This window comes from Sabethes cyaneus, chromosome 1 (genome assembly GCF_943734655.1).
Source record: "Sabethes cyaneus chromosome 1, idSabCyanKW18_F2, whole genome shotgun sequence".
Lineage (NCBI taxonomy): Eukaryota > Metazoa > Arthropoda > Insecta > Diptera > Culicidae > Sabethes > Sabethes cyaneus.
Window position 1 is genome coordinate 152,439,591 of NC_071353.1, and position 21,481 is coordinate 152,461,071.

At 41.1% G+C, this 21,481-nt stretch overlaps 1 protein-coding gene across 1 annotated transcript; it reads left to right on the plus strand.

Moving 5' to 3' along the window:
- The first annotated feature begins 165 nt into the window (after window positions 1-165).
- LOC128732320 (uncharacterized) lies at window positions 166-10,257 on the plus strand. Its single transcript, XM_053825565.1, has 2 exons — window positions 166-181; window positions 7,970-10,257. The coding sequence occupies exons 1-2, from the start codon at window positions 166-168 to the stop codon at window positions 10,255-10,257; spliced, it is 2,304 nt and encodes a 767-aa protein (XP_053681540.1).
- The last annotated feature ends 11,224 nt before the right edge of the window (window positions 10,258-21,481 follow it).

Consider the following 21,481-nt stretch of genomic DNA (forward strand, 5'->3'; position numbering starts at 1 on the left):
AACACTGGATGTTGTGGATTAATTACTGCGCAGCAGCGGGTAGCACTTCGAGTGGTTGCTGACTTTTCTTCCGGCTGTTCCACCAAGGTAATGCCAACCAGCCAGCGCCTGCGGTGGCTTCCGGGACAACTACAACAGCAGATGGGAGGCGGTAGTGAGCTGGCAATGGATTTCCTCAAAAGTAAGCTCATTGAAGCCAGTCAGCCCGTGAGGGCGTGAGTGGGAGAGATATGATTGGTATTTTTTCTTCATTTTTGCAGTGCACGGTAATTCGATTTGTGGCGACTGAGCTGGGAAGCCACAGTTCGGAAAGCGTATTACCATTCGTTTGTACGGTGTAAGTGTGGGTGTGTGTGTAAATAAAGTCGGAGGGTCAATTTCATTTTACATTTCAAAATAGACAGATGGCAAGTTGGTATTCCTAATAATCCTCCTGACTAGGAAAGTTTACATTTGAAAGTGACACTTCCTTGTTGAGACGTTTTTTTGTTTTTCGTGCAGTTTGAATAAGCTTTTTTAGTTACTAATTGAAGTTCAAGCCCATTACTCTTCTAAGTGTTCTTTTGTCTCGTCAAGAAATTAAAAGGTTTTTGAATATTGTAAAGGTAAGGTTCAATAGAAAAATTGTTTAACTATTATTGGTAAAAGATTTTTGTTTTCATTTAATTCTATGATTATATCGATTAATAATTAATCGATTAGTGAAGGTAACGCTTAACGATGAATCGATAATAGAATAATTGAAAATTATGGATTTCACTGATTGCCACCAATTGTTTAATCTACTGTGCTTTACATGAGATAAATTGTAAGTAAATAAAGTGGAGTGTTACAAATAGGCTTGTAAAAATTTCGGCTTCTGTTATAGGCATAGCATTTTTAACCTATTTACTACCAAAATGTCAGTGGACGTATGACGGGTATGACGTTGTCAATTTAACAGAAACCTGGCTCAACAACGAAATTACTGCTGTATGTACAACTATTTGAACGCGGCTATCAATGTACATAGTAAAGACCGCATCCTGCATCCTGGTCTATCCTGCATGCTGTTCAACATCGCTCTTGAGGGGGTGATCCGACGAGCGGACATCGAAACGAGAGGCATGATTTCTACCAAGGGTAGCCAACTTCTAGGCTTTGCAGATGACCTCGATATCATAGCCAGGAACTTTGCGACAGTGGAGGCAATGTACGCCAGACTGAAAGCGGTGTCTAGGAAAATTGGGCTAAAAATAAATGCGTCGAAGACCAAATATAAGAAAGGAAGAGGCCCAAAGGAAACAAACGCGCGTCTCCCACGGACGGTAACCGTTGACGGCGACGAACTAGAAGTGGTAGAGGAGTTCGTGTATTTGGGATCGCTGGTGACCGCGGACAACAACACTAGTAAGGAGATCCAGCGGCGCATCCAAGTGGGAAATCGAGCCTACTTTGCCCTTCGTAAAACGCTACGATCAGGAAGCATACGCCGCCACACGAAGCTAACAATGTACAAAACCCTTACTAGACCGGTAGTTCTTTATGGACTTTAAGCCGTGACGTTGCTTACGGAGGACATACGCGCCCTTGCCGTGTTCGAGCGGAAAGTGCTGCGGACGATATTTGGCGGAGTACAAACTGAAAGCGGAGAGTGGCTTGGGAGACTCCCATCGTACATCTAGCGAAAGTTAGCAGGCTACGGTGGGCCGGACATGTCGTAAGGATGCCGGACGACAGTGCGACGAAAATAGTCCTCTTCAACAACCCCACCGGCACCAAGAACAGGGGGCCCAACGTGCATGATGGCTCGACCAGGTCGAAAGCGATTTACGACTTCTGAGACGACTAGGACATTGGCGACGCGTGGCCCAAGACCGAGTTGAATGGAGACGAGTGCTTGAAACAGCACGAGCCACCCCGGCTCTATGTTGAAGAAGAAAAAGAAGAAGAAGAAGAAGAAGAAGAAGATGTCGAATAAACTAATCTCAAATTTATCTCAGTAGGCTTGTCAATTTTATTGTTGGTCAGTGATGGTGCTTACATATAAAAGGAAATACGGAAGACAGACTTGGTCAAAAATGGCCCTGCAAGCGGTCTTAACCACTGTACGGTGAGACGGAACATCCACGAAACAAGCCGCCAAGCACCACGGAATTCCATGGCAGACGCTATCCCCGTATGTGAACAGATATGCAGCTGCAATATCGGGGCCGGATGTGTTCCAAATCGGTTCTTTTAAGACCGTGTTCACTCCTACTGAAGAAATAAGTGCTAGTGAACCTTATTTTAGAAATGGAGGCTCGATGGTACGGTATTACTACCCGTGAAATCAGAAAGCCTTGCACATTAGCTAGGGGAGAAAAATGGAAAAGCTCAAAATATCAAAATACAGGGATTGGCTGCATGACTTCCGAAAGCGTCATCCGGAACTTTCCTAGCGTGCTCCAGAGGCAACCTCTGCGACTCGATTGCAAGGCTTCAACCGGGTAGCGGTCAATAATATGTGATATGTGTTTATGTGCTTGTTGTACTTGTATACACCTCCCAGGCAAGTGTTTATAAGGGTGCTCAATATGCCCCAGGGGGGGGTGGGGGGTGCACCCCACACACTGATTGCTTGATAGTTTTTGAAGCATGACTTTAACTTACAATTTTCATGATTATAGAGTTATTTTGTAACTTGCAAACAGAGTATGCCTTTCATAATCGATACTAAATTCATGTTTTGCATTGACGACACTTTAAAAATTCAGTCAGTTAAGCATCCAAAATCAGCCATCACGGTGCCCATTATGCCCCTATTATCCCTACTGTCATGTCGTTTTGGATTTTTAATTTCGGATAAGCACCAATCCATGGTACCGCAAGTCATGTTTTTTTTTCGAATGATCATGTTCAAGGAGCCTTAGAGGAGGGGGGAAGAGGTTCCCATATGTAAACAAAATTGTAAATATTAGTATAAACTGCAATGTTTAGAAAGCAAACAACCCGAATCGATTTGCCTTTCGCGTAATCGAGAAAAAATATTTGAAATAGGGCCCAAAATATGGTGTAAAAAGCGCTATGCCCCCTTAAGTATATCCCCAAGCAACAATTTGAGTTTTATTGAACTCTTATGATGGTATTTGTAACCAATTTTGGTCATTAAAACCAACATAAGAGTGTAATAATACTCTCATTGTTACTCGAGATTGTACGCTATAACAAATGATCGCGTATTTGAAGTTTGGCCCCGCTCTGCATATCAGTCAAGTTTTCTCAAATAATTTCATCCATTGTTATAAATAACGGATGACCAATATGACCATTTCTTATCAAGTTTAGCAGATATATACAGGGCGTAAAGGCCTCTCGTTTGATACTAAAACAATTAAAATCTGATGAATTATCTGGTAAAAATCATTATAATTAATTATTTGAATTTTAATGTGTTGTACACACATGCTCATGACTTTTAAATTAAACATCCAATCAAAAACAAATCAATAGCGATCTATGAGGCTACATTACCTTTCAAATGAAACTAATAGCGCGTAAATCGGTTTAGCCATCTCTGAGAAACAGGCGATAATTATTGCCTTGTCGAAACGGGTTTTTTAAGCATAACTTTTATGCTACATTCATGTTTTCAATAAAACTTCCAAGAATACTTTATAACAACGAGAGCTTTCGGTTGGTACTTACATCGTTGAAATCAGTGGTTTGGTTCCGGAGAAAATCGTGCCTCGTAGTTTACAAAGTTTTGCTCATAACTTTAAAACGAAATGCCGGACCACGAAACTACCCCCCAATTGACTCCGAGGTATGACGCTGGTCTAATAAGCCAGTCGTCGTATATTCGAATCTCGGCTGGGAGAGGCCGTTAGAGTCAATAGGATCGTAGCAACTGGCCCTGCAATTGTTCTGCACGCTAACAGCTGGCCGCGTCTGTCGTATAAAAACAGAAGGTCAAGTTTCGATAACGGAATGTAGCACCTAGGCTTTGCTTTTTTTACCTTTCAAACAAAAGTAATAGCATTCGAATCGGTTGAGCCATCTCCGAGAAATAGGGTAACCAACATATTTTGGACCCCATCAGCAGCTGTACATAATTTGTACACTTCCATTTGATTTTGCTGTAAGTATCCAAATTATGTACAGCTGATGATGGGGTCCAAAATACGTTAGTTACCCTAGGCGATAGACAATCAGAGCCTTACACACACACACACACACACACACACACACACACACACACACACACACACACACACACACACACACACACACACACACACACACACACACACACACACACACACACACACACACACACACACATCCCAAGCCACAATGTGAGTTTTATTGTACTCTTATGGTGGTCTTCCAGACCAATTTTGGTCTTAAATGCCATCATAAGAGTGTAATAAAACCCAAATTGTTACTTGGGATTGCTCAGTTCGTCGAACCCTATCGATTGGTATATGCGGCGAAGCCCTGCGGGCCTCTGATCAATTTCATGTTTTTCGATCAATTCCTAAACTTTCGTTATAGTATAACAAAGGTAAAACGATTCAAAGATGAAAAATGTGTCAAAAAGAGAGAAAACAAAACAAGAATCAAAACGGTAGCGAATAGGAACACACTTTACCTTGTGAGTAATTGCAGGAGAAAAAGAGTAAGATAAAAGTCGCTAGAGTAAAAGAAAAGAAAAGCAGAATGCAAAAGAGATTAGAGTAATGGAAAAGATTAGAGAGAAAAGTTGAAAAATACGGTAGAAAATGAGGTAAAACGGGACAGAAAAACAAAACGTTGAACTGCTAAAGAGAGGTAAAATGGAGCAAAAAAGAATGGAGTCAAAGAATAGACGGGACATGAAGAAGAAAAACGGAAGGAATGAGGAAAAATGGGACAGAAAAGTGGGAAAAGCGAAACAGAAAAAAAATATCAGAAAGTACGAATCAGAAAAAGGCGAGGAATCATGGGACAAAATGCGTACAGGGAAAACAAAAAAGGAGATTGGAAAATATAAAATGAGGTAGAGATGAAAAATGAAACAGAAGCAGAAAAATAAAAAAAGCTAAACCTGTAAGGAAGAGAAAACAGAGACAAATAAAACAGTAAAATATGCACAGGGGGGGGGGTGCTCTGTAGCGGCAAGGTTACCAAGTCTGCTTTGATAAGCGAATGGTCGTGGGTTCAAATCTTAGTAAAATCAGACCAATTGATGTCAAAGTGATTTTAGCATGGGTTTATCCTCAGACCCTTATTACCCTTCCTTCATGCTGAATTCTTGAATTCTATATAATCCCGATATGGCTATAATTGGGGACAGCGCTGTCATGTGGAACGAGGTGGGTAAAGTAGAGAAAGTATTGAAGAAAGGGTAAAAACCCAATTACACACAAGCACGCATAAAATTCAATAAGCATATCGCTCACTCAATAGCGATTATAGCAGAAATAAATGCAGTGTAGATCATACAGCAACCACCTGGGCGATATCACAAAAGACCAACTATACTGGTTACAGTGGTGAGTTCATGCAGGAAAACAGATATGCACCGAATAAACGAAAAACAGGACAGAAACAGACGAAAACTAAAGTAAAGATAAAAATGGATCGAAATGCAAAAAACACGGAAAAGTGAAAACGCACAAACCGGACTCGTAAAGAAAAGAAAAATCGGATGAAACGAGAAGACACAGAACTGAAAAAGAGGTAAAATGGTGCAGAAAATCAGATGAGAGATTAAAAAATACAAAAAAGAGGACAAACGAAACAGAAAAAAGAAACAAACAGAATGGTAAAATATGAACAGAAAAAGAGGAAAAAATCCAAAAGTGCAATGGAAAAAAAATAAAAACTCGGAAGTGTAGTTCTAAATTAATTGCACTCTTAAATATCCTTAATTCTCATAAAAATCTTCTAAAAATTCTTTATTTGGAGAAAGCAGCTGCGAATTTAATGTTACTAAGGGATAATGAGCAAAATCACCAGATCCGGTTGAATACCGAAGAAAAATCTTACAATTAATTTAATGAATGATTAAAATAGAAATATTAGGTGATGCAAAATTTCAGAATTTATTCTAATGATGTTCCCAATTAGGCCAAGTTAGATTTCTGTTAATATTGACCGAACTGTTCTAGAACTTATAAAGTCATCTTGATGGGCAAGGAAATTCAGGTAAAGCTAATTTGGGAGAGGATGAGAATTTTAGTTGATTTTATAAATTCAGAAGGTCGAGAAAAATGTTTCGACGTCTTAACGTTGATATGATTGATCATTCGACCGTATTACGGAGTTGCAAACATATCGATGTAGGCTGTGGGGACACCGGGCGCATAGTAGCGGTTGATTTTTGGGGCATGGCCACGGATTTCCGTTATAAATGCTGCGCTTTAGCAGTTTGGTCTCGTTTGGTTTGGGAGGCGGTTGTGACTCTATGGCTTGAAGCTTCTGTCGACTACCGCGAACGTTTACGTCGTGCTGCGCTACAATTTACTTTACTAGACCCATCTTGAGACAGTGCATAAATGCCAGGGAGTTGGAAGATTAAATTTGTTCCATGGGTCGAGCGCTGATAGGTTAATAACCACTGATAGATGGTCCGAGATTTGTCTTCCCATTGGCTCAACAGGAACAACACAGGTTATTTGTGTTGGAAAATTGATGGCGGGTGCGCGGTTGAGGACAACAGGTGCGAGGCGGGGCTGTTGAAATCTCCACTTCTTCACTAAACTACATTTTACAGCTCATTTTCATCATCATCATATTTAACATATGACATCCAGGCCTACGCAGGGAGATCTCAGAGTTAATATGTGGAATCCGCGCAAAACCGGAACGCTATGTTTTAGTGAGCGACATTGTCTGTATTGTCAGGTAAAGCTGGCAAATGAGGTCTCCCTAATACTCTGATGATGAAAACCCCAAAATGGCCCGGCTAAGAGTTTTATACGCTATGAGGTGACCAGCTGGATATCCCGAAAAAAAGGAGAAAAAAGATGCACAAACGTACAACAAAAAACGGATGAAAATGAAGAAAAACGGTGGCGAACAAGACAGAGAACAGGACAGAAAAAGTGGAACACTGGGACACAATATGGAAAGAAAAGGAAAGCTAAGAATTGGAGTAAAACGGAACCGAAAAGGAGGAAAAACATGTAACAAAAAGGAGATAAAGTATAAACAGCACAAAATGAAACGGGACAGAAAGGTATGTGTAACCTTAGCTGTGGGTCGGTTTTTCCGGTGTTATTGTTGACACCTTTGGAGAAATATACGGTTAATGTGACAAAATAGAAATTGTAAATCCCAAATTATACTAAACAATTTACTGGAAAAAATATATTTGTACAATTTAGGTATTTGAGAATTGGGAACAAGCTACAAGCTCCTTAGTCAGAGTCTTCTGTACAGGCGTAGCTCAACCCCACAGGACGTGCAAGTAAACCGTTTTCCGTCTGATGAGCAGTTTTTTTTATCTAACTCCGATTGAATAGTTCTAACTTGAAGCACAATACGGTGCACAAAAAAAAATAACACAAACCGTCGATCAAAAACTGCTGCAGCACTCTCCCGACGGACGTCCGTGCGAAATCGATTCGATGAGAATTCAATTAAAACTTCATCCTTTCCAGACTCCGGCAGTCAGGCAGTCAGTCAGTAGAGAGATAGACCGACAGACAGACAGACAGTAAGTAAGCACCGAAACGTTGCAGCAGTCCGCGGTACGGTCACACATCCAAACTCATCACGATGTCAAAACACCACCAACCGACACGCGCCACCGGCGCGCCCGCGGGAAAACTCGTCCAAACTGTGCTCCATTTAATTTTCCATTTAGTTAGTTCACCTCGTTTGACAACTGTCTGGTCTGGGTCTGCATGTTCCACCCGTTAAAGCCAAGCATCTAATAGTTTTTAATCAGTCAGTCAGACAGACACTCTTTCGCTTTGGAAACCACTTAACCAGAAATTTTTTTTGGTTTTATTTTTTGTAGGTCTTCTTCCCCCGATGAGGATGCCCAAGCTGAAACGCTTCAAGCAGTGGAATGGCGGCTCGATACTGAATCTCAGCCAGCTGACCAGTCTAGCATCGCGCAGCCGAAACGTCGGTACGGTCGCATCTGCCGTTGGCGGACCGCCTGGCGCCGAAGGCGCCAAAAAGCGACAAACGCGTTCGGAAATTTCCACCGTTTCCGGTTCGGTGCAAATATCGCCCATCACGGTGACGGCCGGCGGGTTGTACGCACTGAAGTGCGACCGAAGTGCCGCGAAACGCGGCATACTGTTGAACTTGCCGCGCAAGCTCGGCGGTCATCAGCCTACGCCGACGCCGGAAGGCGGCATGGTTCATGAGAAGTTTTCCCCCTGTAAGAGGAGTTACGAGACGGTTGAGCCGCCTCCGCGGCGTAAGCGGTTTAGGAAGCGTCAGCAACAGATGGAGTTGGAACAAGCGACGACACCGGAAGTGCGTTCGACCGGTCCGATCTATTGCGGCGATCGTCTGCTGGAGCGGAACCGCAGCGAGCTGTTTCGGATTGCCGAGCGGGGATCGTGCGAGCGGTTGGACGACGCACGGCGATCGGAGCTTCCTCCGCCAACCGCCCGGCGGTTGGCCGGCGAAAGGAAGGCTCGATCGGTCGACAATATACTGGCGGAGCTGAGAAGTTGCTGCCCGCTGGCAGCGGTAGCGTCGGCGACGTCGGAAACAACGGACGACAGCGAGGAGGCCGAACGGCAGGTGCAATCGTTGCGGGAGGAACGACGGGTGCGAACATTTCCGGCTAGGCTGAAGTATAGTGAAAGTGTGGAAAGTGAGGCGGCGCCAGAGGAGACTGGTCGGCTGGCTAGGAAGAGTAAACTGAAGAAGACGAGCGATTACTCGATTGATAATAATTCCGATGAGATTGAGGTGCGATTTCGGAACACGGGCGGTAGTACGGAGAGTGAGGAGATTAGTAGTTTGGGACCACCCCTGCCCAGTCGGGTGGTGACGCTGAGACAGGAGAGTGTAAAGAAGCCGGTTAAGGTCAAGCCGAAACTGCCGGAGAAGCCTCCACCGATGAAGCCGGTAGAGCAGATTGTGAGTCCGAAAGAGTTAGCGGAAAACTTCCGACCGCTTGCGGAGGTACTGCAAGAGTCGCTTAAAAGTTCCGATCTGAAGCGGAAGTGGATGAACGATTTCCTGACCGAAAGTGATGATGAACCGGCCAAACAGACCGCGAAGCGGCAGCAATCGACCGAGTCGTTGACGAAGAAATTCGAACTGGTGGCTAAGTTCGATCGGCAGCTGGAGGCTTTGGAGGCGGGACGGAAACTGGACTCGCAAGATTCAACCGAAAGTATTAACATTTTTACGAAACCCAAAAATGACTTCGAAGAATTCGACAAGCTGTTTGAAGGCGATCGACCGTCGCTGCAGTCAACCGGCAGCGCCAAGAAGACCGTCACTATGAACGATAACATAACCTACATTCACCGAAGACCTAACCTCAATTTTTCCTCCTCCTCTTCGACGGAGTCGAACAGAAAGACGTCGACACCACCTCCACCTCCCCCTCCCCCTCCTCCACCACCTCCGCTTCCTGAACAACTATATTCGAGTCTCTCCGAGACTCGTCAACCGAAAAGTACGGTCAACATTCAAGATTACTATGAGAAGAATCTGCAGCGAGTTCGCTGCGTTTCGGCGCCATCGCCTTCGCAGTGCGTCGACGAAGAGGAAAAGTGCTCGCCGGAGGCGGCTGGTGAGCCAAAGGAGTTACACGAAGCCATCAACAATAATATAGTGCTTCCTTTATATTTAATTAACAGTACTGATGACGTAGTTAGCCGCGAGCCGGTCAGCAAAATCTATAATCAACCAACCCTTAACGACCATATCCCGTGTAATATTAATCTCAGTAACAATACTACCCCTACTATTAGTAGCTTTAGAACCGGAAGCAGTTCCGCCGGAACGGCAACCAACAGTGGCGGCGGCGTCTTTATAGTGGGCGAAACATTTAAGCGAACCGCCGAATCGGAGGCGGTTGTTGCCGGTGGGACGCCCCTCGCAGCGCGACCGCAAGTAAGGCGTTACGTTAATTACAAGTTCGATGATTACTGTCATATCACTTACAACAACAACAATAATAGCAACAAGAGCGTAAGCAGCGACACCACGGCTGGCAGCGGATGCCAACCGCCAGGAACGGGACCGGAACGCAAGCGTTCCGCAAGGAAGTTCAATATTCACGACTTCCGCGACAGCTACTACAACGAGGACGGTGTCATCATTATCTAATAATTGACTTATTAGCCCACCAAAGTAAAGGATTGTTGTGTACGTAAGTGTGTACGTGTGTGTCTCAAAAAAAACTGCAATTAAACCAGTGTATAGCAAGAAGGTTAGAGGACACAAACAAAACCGAACAAAAAAAAAACAAACAAGCGCGTTTTAACAAACAAATATATCTCTTCTAATTGAATAGAAGTTCGTTCGTGGTCGTTCGCTTCTTTAAAACTGTTCAAAAAAGAGTGAACTTAACTTGTCAAATCATTTCGGTGTAATTAGATAATCGAATTGATGGCTGCTGGGCACGCACGTGCCCAGCCCATGTCTGTCCAGTGTCTATCAGACGAAAGAAGAAAAAACCCGCCGACGAAAATTCCATCGAAGCCTTCAAATGATGAAAAATTATCTTCATCTTTTACCTACCGGACGTTCCATCATCACGGGTCTAAAAGGTTTTCCACAGGAGAAAAGAGGAGCCGCCGGCGCTGCCGGCTGTCACTCACACGTCTTTGTTGTTGTGTCACTTTGAAACGGTGGTCCGCCGGCTCTGCCGGCAATGTGGGTCACTAGCATCATGAGCCATGGATGGTGCCGCTACCTACACTTTCATCTCATACTTCTTCTTGTTGTGTTGTGACCAGGTTGCAAGTGGAAAATTGGAAAATAAAAGTTAGCTATCACCGGGCGCTTGATTATGCAATTTGTGAAGTTTTCTGAGTGTCATCAGTTGAACTTGGAAGCGACCGACCGATCGACCGGGAGAAAATGAGGTTATTAGGTTAGTATTATTTGTTCTCACTCAATTCATGGTGCGTTCGGGGTTGTTTTCGATTCTAAGCTGTGATTCGTCCCAGTCTGATGAGATTATTTAATTAAGCGATTTTTTGTTTCTGGCATGTGACGAGTTTGATTTATTGACGTTTAACAAAATCGTCTGCAACGGGAATTGAATGACTGAAGTGGTAATAAAATGTTAATCCATGTGCAAATAACATACAGATTAACAGCAATAAAATTCCAAGTAATCAATGTGTGTGAATAAACTGCAAAAGTTTGACAATGCAAAGCAAAACTTGTCCATAAAATTTCCGAGTTGGTCCGTTAGCTGCTCACAAGATTTCGTCAAATATCTAAAAACATTGGGAGAACTAACAATAGACGATATAATAGTTTCTTTCGATGTTGCGTCTTTAACGTTTGCATTAAAAAAAGGACTTTTTCAGCTGCCACAAAAGACGATCATTAAGACTGTCGCAGTGGCCTTTTAACCCAATGCCCTTCTGGCATACAAAAAAAATATTCCATGGAAGGTAATTATATTAGCTTACTTGCAAAAAAATTCTACGCCCTTGGGAGTGGCCTTCCGGCAGTTAACCGGAACATTCGCCATGGCGGACGAAAACATGCATGTAGTATGCATGTAAGCTCGACTATTATGGATTCCGGGATGTCGCCAATCAGCTTTTAGAAAGTTACCTCCGTGGTCGAACGCAATACGTCGATATCAATGGAATAAAGAGTAGTCTTTGCAATTTGACAGTCGATGTACCGCAAGGAAGCAATCTAGGTCCGCTGTTATTCCTAGTCTACATAAACGATATTGCCAACCTTAATCTACACGGGAAACCACGCTTGTTCGCTGACGATACCACCCTTTCGTACCCTGGTTCTATTGCTGACGAAATAAAAGTCAGATGTTGGAAGATATGACATTGCTACAACAATACTGCACTTCTGGACGTTTGTTAATACGAAGCGGAAAGAAACTGGACTCCCGTCCACGGTACATCTTAATGGAGCATCCACCAAAATGTCTCATGAAACGTGCAATTTATTTGCGCAGCATTTTGCAAGTGTCTTCAATAATATTACGATCAGTGATACGCAAATCCAGCAAACATTAAGCGAATCTGGTGGTCGTGGGTTCGAATCTTAGTAAAATCAAACCATTCGATGTCAAGTGACTTTAGCATGGATTTATTCTCAAGCCCCTTATTTACCCTTCCTTCATGCTGGATTCTATATTTACCCTCTGAAGCCTCTTGACAGTGCAAATGTCCCTCCTATAGTTAAGTGTACTGGTCAGAGGTACGAATGAGTCCTCGCCAGGGACGGCTATAACATGGGGTAGTACTGGCAGTGAGGAATAAGTGGGTAAAGTAGATCAAGCTTTGAAGGAAGGGTAAACCCCAATACACACAAGCACGCATACAATTTAATAAGCATATCGCTCACTCAATAGCATTATAGCAAAAAGAAATGCAGTGCAGGTCATACAGCAAACACCCGGGCGATATCACAATAGATCAACTATACTAGTCGCAGTGATGAGTCCACACATGCCGGGCGATCTGTGGAAAAGAATTTGGTGAACTTCACATCGTTCTGCGTAAATAGTATGAGCGCCAAAGCGCAAGTGGATACAGTTTAGACTGATTTGAAAACCGCTTTTGATACCGTTAATCATACTATTATTTTGAGCAAGTTGGAGCAACTTGGGTGTACCACAAGATTGTGCAGATGGTTGGAAACTTACCCTGCGGATAGGCAACTTTTCGTACAACTTGGTAACTGCCGGTCTGCCGCGTTTATAAATGGTTCTGGTGTGCCACAGGGTAGCAATTTGGGATTTTTGCTATTCTGTATCTACATAAATGATACAGCGTTACTAGTCAATGAAGGTGGAAGGCTTTTCTTCGCTGATGATCTGAAAATCTATCTTGAAGTCAAAAGAATCGAGGACTGCAGAATGTTGCAGAAGGAATCAATTGTCACTGAGTGTGGAGTAATGCTGCGTCTTCAGTTTCCATTGCACTAGAAGCGCAATAGAGTTCGATTACGAAATTTCCGGATCCAAACTGAAAAGGATAGAACAGGTGAAGGCTCTTGGAGTGCTACTTGACGAGAAACTCACCATGAAGTCTTACATTTTTGCCATCATTGACGAGCCCAATCGTAGTCTTGGGTTCATTTTTTTTTTGTTAGATTATAGTCATTTTAACAACTTGGGTCATTCATGACTTCTGCGGGGTTGGGATTTGAACCCGGGTCCTCGGCGTGAGAGGCGAGAATGCTAACCACTACACCGGGACTGACCGCCTCCTTGGGTTCATATTTAAGATCGCTGGTGAATTCAATGACCCGCTCTGCTTCAAAGCTCTCTATTGCTCTATTGTCAACGCTGGAATTTGCGAGCATCGTTTGGAACCCGCACGAATCTATCTGGTCCGCCAGACTGGAAAACGTACAGCGAAAATTTGTTCGATATCCACTTCATCATCTTCCGTGGAGGGATCAGCAAAACTTAACACCGTACGAAGACCGTTGTCGCCTGTTGGGTTTAAGCACACTAAGTCGACGCAGACATGTTTCGCAATCTTTGTTTGTCTGCAAGCTTTTAACTGGCGAATATGATGTACCGGACATCCTATCGCAAATTGGACTCTACGCACCTTCATGAGTGTTACAGGAAAACTCCTATTCAACGCAATATGCTGCCAACTCTCCCATCGCTTCCATGACCAGACAATTCAACTGCTTTGCAGACCCTTTAACGTAGAACTACGTTTTTATTTTTTTCTATATTGGGGTGCACTTCAGAAGTTCGAGAAATGAGCATGTAACGAAAAGTGGTTATGATTTGCACGCTTATAATTCAGCCATTTTTCAATGGATTTTAGAGATATTTGCCTCAATCGATCAGAAATTTTTCTAAAAATTGATTAATATAGCAAAATTAAAAATAATTTGTCAAATCGCTATTGAAAAAAGCATAAATAGTAGGCATTGTCAAAAACAAACGCATCAGCCAATCACATGGAAGCACTCTTTTGCTTCCTAGCATGAGGCACATGTTTTCAGTGTTTATTTAAAGACTAGTCATGAAATTCTTTACAAGCTTTCGGTTTAATTACTGTAAAATATAAAAATAACTGAAAAGCAGAGTGCTAAGAAAACCTTCAATGTACTTAGAACGATAATTTTAACTAGTATTTTACCTGTTAGTTGAAAGACAAGCGTACACCAAAACGGTATGTCATAATAAATGACAATAAATAAATGTTTTCGAATAAATTGGTAGAAGTGAATTAGTTTGGTGATTGATAACCCAGATAAATTGATAATTATTCACTGTTTAGCCAAAAGTTTTGCGTTTAATGACAAATATTTTATGCTTTGAATAAGTTTTTTCAAGCCAATAAACGTATATCGATTGTTAACTGGTGTGTGGTTTCCAGCCAGTTATCTAAAGTTACCTGGTGCTACAAGCCACTCAAATACTACAAAGTGTGGTATCAGCGCCAATCATCAAAAGATGTGTGATTGTGACTTGGTGGTTTAATTCTTTATAGAGCCATAAATTAAAAAAAACTGATACACTCGATGCAGGCATTTGGAAAGTAGGGTATGTTACTGCTTCGTCGTAATTGCCTATTTCCGTCCTATCCAACACAAATTATTAAAAATATCAGCATTTTTATGACACACAATGCAAAACTAGTTATTCCCGAATATTTTAGTTTATTGTCTATCATACGCGATCAATCAAAGTGAGCTGAGATCTATTTAAATGCTTTTTATCATTAAAGAAGTCCTACCATCCAAATTAAAAAAAAAAGAAATTTTGCAGAATAACATTTTTCATGCCGTCTTACACAAATACATGCGCGTTAGCTTCGTAAACATTGTTGTGATTTTTAGTTCAGACGATGAAAAATTTTGGTGGACGGACTTTAAAACGGTACGACGAATTTAAGAAATAAAGTCATTTGCGTAATTTCAATAATATGCTTTAATAATCGCTTTTCAGTGATTTCAAAGTTCACGGATCGGAAGATAAGTGTGTCTTAGTCAAATCAGTTTCGAAAACTGAGCATGTGTGTGTGTGTGTGTGTGTGTGTGTGTGTGTGTGTGTGTGTGTGTGTGTGTGTGTGTGTGTGTGTGTGTGTGTGTGTAACGCTTTTTTCTACCCCACTTTTCTCAGAGATGGCTGAACCGATTTCGATGACCTTAGTATCAAATGAAAGGTCTAGTTGTCCCATTGTTCGCTATTGAATTTCATATTGATCGGACTTTCAGTTCAAAAGTTATATATAAAAATACGAAAAATACGAGACCTCATTTTCTCAGAGGTCCCTCAATCGATTTGAACAAAATTATTTGCAAATGAAAGGAGACCCTTTTAAAGCTATAATCTCCAAATTTTATGATGATGGGGCTTGTGGTTTAAAAGTTACATAAAGAAATGCGCAAAAAAGTACTTAAAACATATTTTGTCAACATATTAGCAATAATGCAATAATAAACTTTCTGCAATTTATTATTATTTGAAAATTGCGGCTCAGATCTATCAAACGAAACCAAGTTATTGAAAATCGAACAATTCATTCAAAAGTTATTCAAACTTAAACACTTAAGCGTCTTGCATTGAACCGTTCAAAACGTGGAAAAACAGAATATTCCAATCAAGGATCGATTGTATTCAAAGTATGTGTGTATGTGTGTTTGTATGTGTGTGTCAAATGTGCAGGTATGCAGGTACAGATTTAAAAAGGTAATGTTACTTATTTTCTTATTTGGTTATATAGTAAGATACACTTAAATATAATACCAGTATTAAATAAATAAATTAGAATCGGGAAGAAGGAGGGACCATCAGAGCACTTGTTTGAAGCGGTGTGCCTAGGGAGAGTGAAACAGTTAACTTTCTAGGGTTAATCTTGGCCCGATTAACAACACATCGTGGATAATGAGCGGGCTCTTCTCCCCACCTGCTGGAGTCATTCTGCATTAAGACGGTTTATTCAACGATTGACTCTTGACGACTTTGCTCTTGGAAGGAGATTCTCTAAATCCCTGGTACGTGTAAGTGATGTTGCTTACCGACCAATTCCCTTTTAGCCCTTCATACAAGAGTTGGGAAGCATGACCAATCTTTGAATATGTACAACTCTTTTTGACATGATAGGCTCATTGCTATGAACGGATGTTCTGCTAAGGCGGTGGTAGTACCATATATTCATATATTCATGTGTGTTTGTATGTGTGTGTATGTATGTATGTATGTATTCAGGTATGTATATTTCTGTGTATTGTATGTGTGGATGCATGATGTATGTGTGTACAATTTATTTGCATTTTATATTGAAATACAGGAAAAGTAACGAAACAAAATCGTCAATTTTCAATGCAATTTATTTCATTTCAATTTTTCAAAATTTTAATTTAAATTAATGCCGACGCTCCTGACGGCGGGTCTGAGGCACACACTCGCCGCCTGCGGCCGTCTTGCCCTGAATCATCTAGGAAACATTTGCTACTGACACGATCAATAGGAAATCCTATAATAAACGTAAATCATTTGCGCTTAGGAGAAGAAACAACTATCAATTATCTATATTTGATAGTTGTAAACAAAATACAGCTTGTGAAAAACGAAATAGAAGAAGAATAGATGGCCGAAAAAATTAAATTTTGTCTTTTTCTTTTTTCTCTGGTTGTGTTTCATTTACAAAGCTCAAAAGTTATAAAAGTTTTTGTCAAGCTACTACCAACAAAACAAAAAAAAGTTTGTTCCAATACGTTGTGTAGTTTCGGGAGAAAAAGATAAATAAAGTTTGAAAATCGTGGTTTTTCAGGAGTGGCGTTTTATTCCGTCGAAAAAAACGCCGCACTGGAATGCTTATCGTTTTTCGGCCACTTCCTGTGGTCAAATCATTACCAAATTAGTATCAAAATAAGCGGAGAAGACTGCAGAATCAAAATCTGAAATAAAAAAAAATAATGAAATTTTCAAAACTTGTAATCGTTTATGTCCCCTTAAGTTATTTGTTAACTGTTTGCCATTTCATGTTTTTTAAATAGTAATTTAGGCATTCCGGGAAATTCGGCCTTTCGTGATTCGGACTTTTATGACTGTTGTTGGAATTCGGCCATTTGGATTTCGATCAATCGTGATTCGATCATTCAGTACCAGCCCAGTTTTTTCTCTATTGTTTTTCTTTTTCTGTTCTCGTTTGCTTCCGTATTTTCTTTCTCTGTTTGTTTTTCTACTTTTCTGTCCCGTTTGACCACATTCACATTCTCGTTTTCCTTATGTTCTTTTTCGTTTTTCCTTCGTTTCTCTAGGGCGAATTTGTTTCTTTTTTCTTTCATTCTCTTTTTTTGTCGGCCCATTTTTGTTCTGTTCAGTCTTCTCTTTTTTCATTCGGTTTCCCTCTTTTGATCTCCCGCTTTCTTCTATTTCCATTCTGTTTTCCATTTTCTTTTTTTATGTTCCATTTTTTCTCTCAATCTATCACGTTTTTTTTTTCAAGTTTTTTCATACCAGTTTTTGTTCTCTATTGCGTGTTTCCTCATTTTCTTTTCCTAGATTGGACAACTATACTTGAATTTGGCCTAATTTGAACTTGAAACTTCAAACTATGGACATGGACATGAAGTTTTAGTTGAAATCAAAAATGACATTTTTCGTCTTATTTTCTTACACGATTTACCTCTTTTCTGTTTCGCGTTTTCCTTTTTCCCAGTAGACTTTTTCTCCTTTTCTTTTCTTGGTTTTGCGTTCTCTTTTTATGTCTCGGTTTTGGTCACTTTCTGTTCTGTTTCAACTTTTTACCTTTTTCCGGTCCCGATTTCCGTCTTTATTTGCTTTTCAACTCCTTCCTCAACTCCGGTTTTCGTTCGATTTTGTCGTTCCTCAGTTTTGTTCTACCTCTTATTATGTCCTATTTTTTCTACTTTTCTGTTACGTTCCATTTTTCTTCCGTATTTTTTATCCCTTTTGTCATATAGTCCCTAAGTTGACAAGCATTTCCTCCTATCAACGCTTATAAGCAGAGCTATAGCGCCCTACACGCTTAAAACTGAGAAAATAAAAAATTTGCATAGAAAAAGAGATACGTGACAAAAAGTAGGAAGATGAGACAGAAGGAGTCAAAACGGAAAGAAAAGAAAAGGAAAGAAAGGAGAATAAGGAACAAAAAATGGTAAAACAAGAGAGAGAGAAAAGAAGCGAAAACGAGACAAATAGACAAAAGACGGGACAGAAAAAGAAAAAAAACGTGACAGAAAAGGTGGGATACTTGACAAGAAAGGAAAGAGGGAACAGATAGCAAAAGAATTTAGACAAGTTGGACAATTTTTAACATAAAAATTGAAAAAATTTATTTCATTCTGGTGATATAAAAGGTAATTTAATACGGTTTAATTGAACACAAAAAAGAACGTTACGCATTCATTGTTAGTGATTGACCGACATCCTAAAGTATCATCATTACGAAGCAATCAATTATGTATCAATAAGCAGAATAAGAACAAAGTTACAACCGTTACACTTTCTCCAATGGCTCGGCGTTCTCATTATGAATTCTTACTGTTCCGTTCGAGTGAATTTTAGCAAAAGTTGAACGAGTAGAAGTAAGAGCAATCAAATTCCAGGAAATGGCCTTCGGAAGTTCCGCCTTGGGCCCAATGAATGGCTCCCCATCCCTCTGCTCTGCACTGCCACTGCACTGGCATTGGCTGACTGCCTGACGGCCTGACTGCTTATCTTCCGCGTCAAGCAAGTCAAGTTCACAACTTCCTAACTCAAATCTATGGCCACCCATTAGGAGGGGAATTCATTTGCTGTTGACGTTCGGACGCTCAGACGCGCAAAGTCTCAGGTTCAGGGAGGGAGCAACGAAAAATATGCTCAGATTAGGCCGGGGCAGGCAGTAGTTATAAATCAAAAGCATAAAAAGACGAATGAGCTGCTATGAGGACTTTGAGTGGGAGTTGGAGTCGGTAACACAATGAACGAATGGGGTGCTAGAGTGTGCAATGGGGGGAGTGGGGAAGTTGATTTACGACACTTCATTCAGTAACTTTTCCCACGCGGAACTTCTGTCACTCGCCGAAAGCCCACGACCAGTACCAGGAGCAAACCAAAAACTGGCTTCCGGTGCCGGGGCTTTGGTTTCAGCTGGATTATTTGTGTGCGTCCCAGCGTTGCTTCGAAACTGCTAGCGTAATTTTTCCCACCGACAATAGTCAGCCGGGAATGAAGAATGATGTCTAAATATAATGGAACGTAATGGCTGCTCTTTAATTCTGTGTCGTCGATGTCCCTCTTAAGGAAAGTTTCCTTCAAGTGACTGTTTTTTTTCTTGTTTTGGTTTGGAGGGACCCTGTCAAAAGTGACAACCGTTCCGATTTCTTTCACTTACGTTACGAGGCTTGTCACGGAACTCACAGCAAATCGCTGATTGCTTGGATTACCGGCAATAAATAATGTCGGTCAGACTCCCTTCGTTAAAAAAACGAGAATCGAGTGAATAAATTATATACTCTGGTTTCTCGGTTACTCGGTTGCAAGAAGGACGAGTGCAAGCGGCAGCAAAGGTGTTGAACTAATTACAGTTTCAGTTCGCCAGTAAGTCACCACCCCACCGCACCGCACCACCACCCGGTCGACCATTTATTTCCGGTTTGGAAATGAAGGAAGAACCACCGCTTCTTTTGGGCTTTGCCAGGCTGGGGCTTACGGGTTTTACTTGAGAGTTATGCCTTGGTTCGTCGAATTTCGGACACCGGCGTCAGTTGAATGGAAAATGGAAATTTGCATTTTCAACGTGGCTGCCTGGTTGGATGGAAACCCGTTCCGAAGGAACGAGCTGGCTCGCTCGCTCGTTCGTTCGTTCGGGCAGAAGCTGAAGAAATGAAACGATCCTTTCTTGAATGAAAGGACTATACCTAACTAGTTTTTTCGTCGTCCCGCATTCGCCTCGCCTCGCCAGACGACGCGTGGTCGAAAGCTGTTTTTGATTCACCGAGCAAATTAGTTTTGCTGCTGCGAGCTGGAAACGAGACGAGGAAGCTTTTCATCGGCCGACGGTAAGAATGGTCATTCAAACCGCCGGAAGATTGGTTTAGGCAATTGAATTTTCTACTGAAAAAAGTGTAAAAGTGAATGTTACCAGACAGTCATGTAGAAATTTGTCAAATCCTAATTGCAAAAAAATTAACAAATGTTTTGAAAACTTTTACCAACAACAAGTCTAATAGCGTAGGCGTAAGCTCGGGCACGTGCCCCGCATTCTTGGTAAAGTTTAACGCAAAACAAAATAATTTAATAAGCTGATTCCAACCTTTCAGAAGACCATTCGATTTTGACCTGAAAAAAAGGGAGAAATCGTATTATGACGAATGTATTTTATTACTTATCACAAAAATACCAGCCGATTAGGTTGAAAATTTCGGATTTTTGGTTGCAATTAGATTGAAAATCAGAGCTGAAATTGGACTAGATGCTTTATTTCACATTGTAGTAGAAATTGGATTTAAATTTGGATTTGACATTAGACTGGAATTTAGAGTCATTTGGACCGGAAGATTTTCTAAGAATTAGATGTAGAATCGGACTTGAAGCATAATTTGAAATTTTTATTTGTAATTGGACTTGACATATTAATTGGAGTTGGACTTGAAATCATTGTTTAAATTTTACTTCAAATTGAACCTAAAATTGGAATTAAATTCAGCTTAAAATTGGACGTGCAGTTGAACATGAAAGTCGGTTTTGAACTTGAAGTTTTACGTCAAACCGGATTATCGCCTTATTCTCTCACAAGCTTTACCTCCTTTTTGTTTCGTTTTTTCACTTTTTGTGACGTTTTTTTCTCCTTTTCTGTACTGTTTTCTATGTTTCTCTTTTTCTCTCGTTTTCCTTTTTTTCTGTCCAGGTGTCCTGTTTCATTGTTTTGTTGTTGTTCGTTTCCTGTCCCAATTTTGCCTTACTTTCAGTCCTGTTTTTATTATCATGTCTTAAACTCGTTTTGTTTTTTTTTGTTATTTCTTTCCACTGTATTCTACTGTATTGTATTCTTCTGTATTTTCTCTTCATTGTTTTCCTTTTATTTCGCTTCTATTGTTTGTCTTTTTCTAACTTTTTTACATGTTTTGCTTTTCGGGTATCGCCTTTCCACTTTTTGAAGCCACATTTTTCCGTCTTCTGTCGCGTTTATTCGGTTTTTCGCTCCATATTTCGCACTTTCTTGCTCCAGTTGGCCTGTCTTATCTCCCGTTTTACCCCCCATTTTAGATCGTTTTCTTTTTCTTTGGTCTTCTTTTGTTTTATTTTCGCCTGCGATCACTTTTTCGCTCGTTCTCTCTCTCTCTCTCTCTCTTTCTCGCTCTCTCTCTCTCTCTCTCTCTCTCTCTCATTCTTCTTTTTTCGCTGTGTCACCTTTCG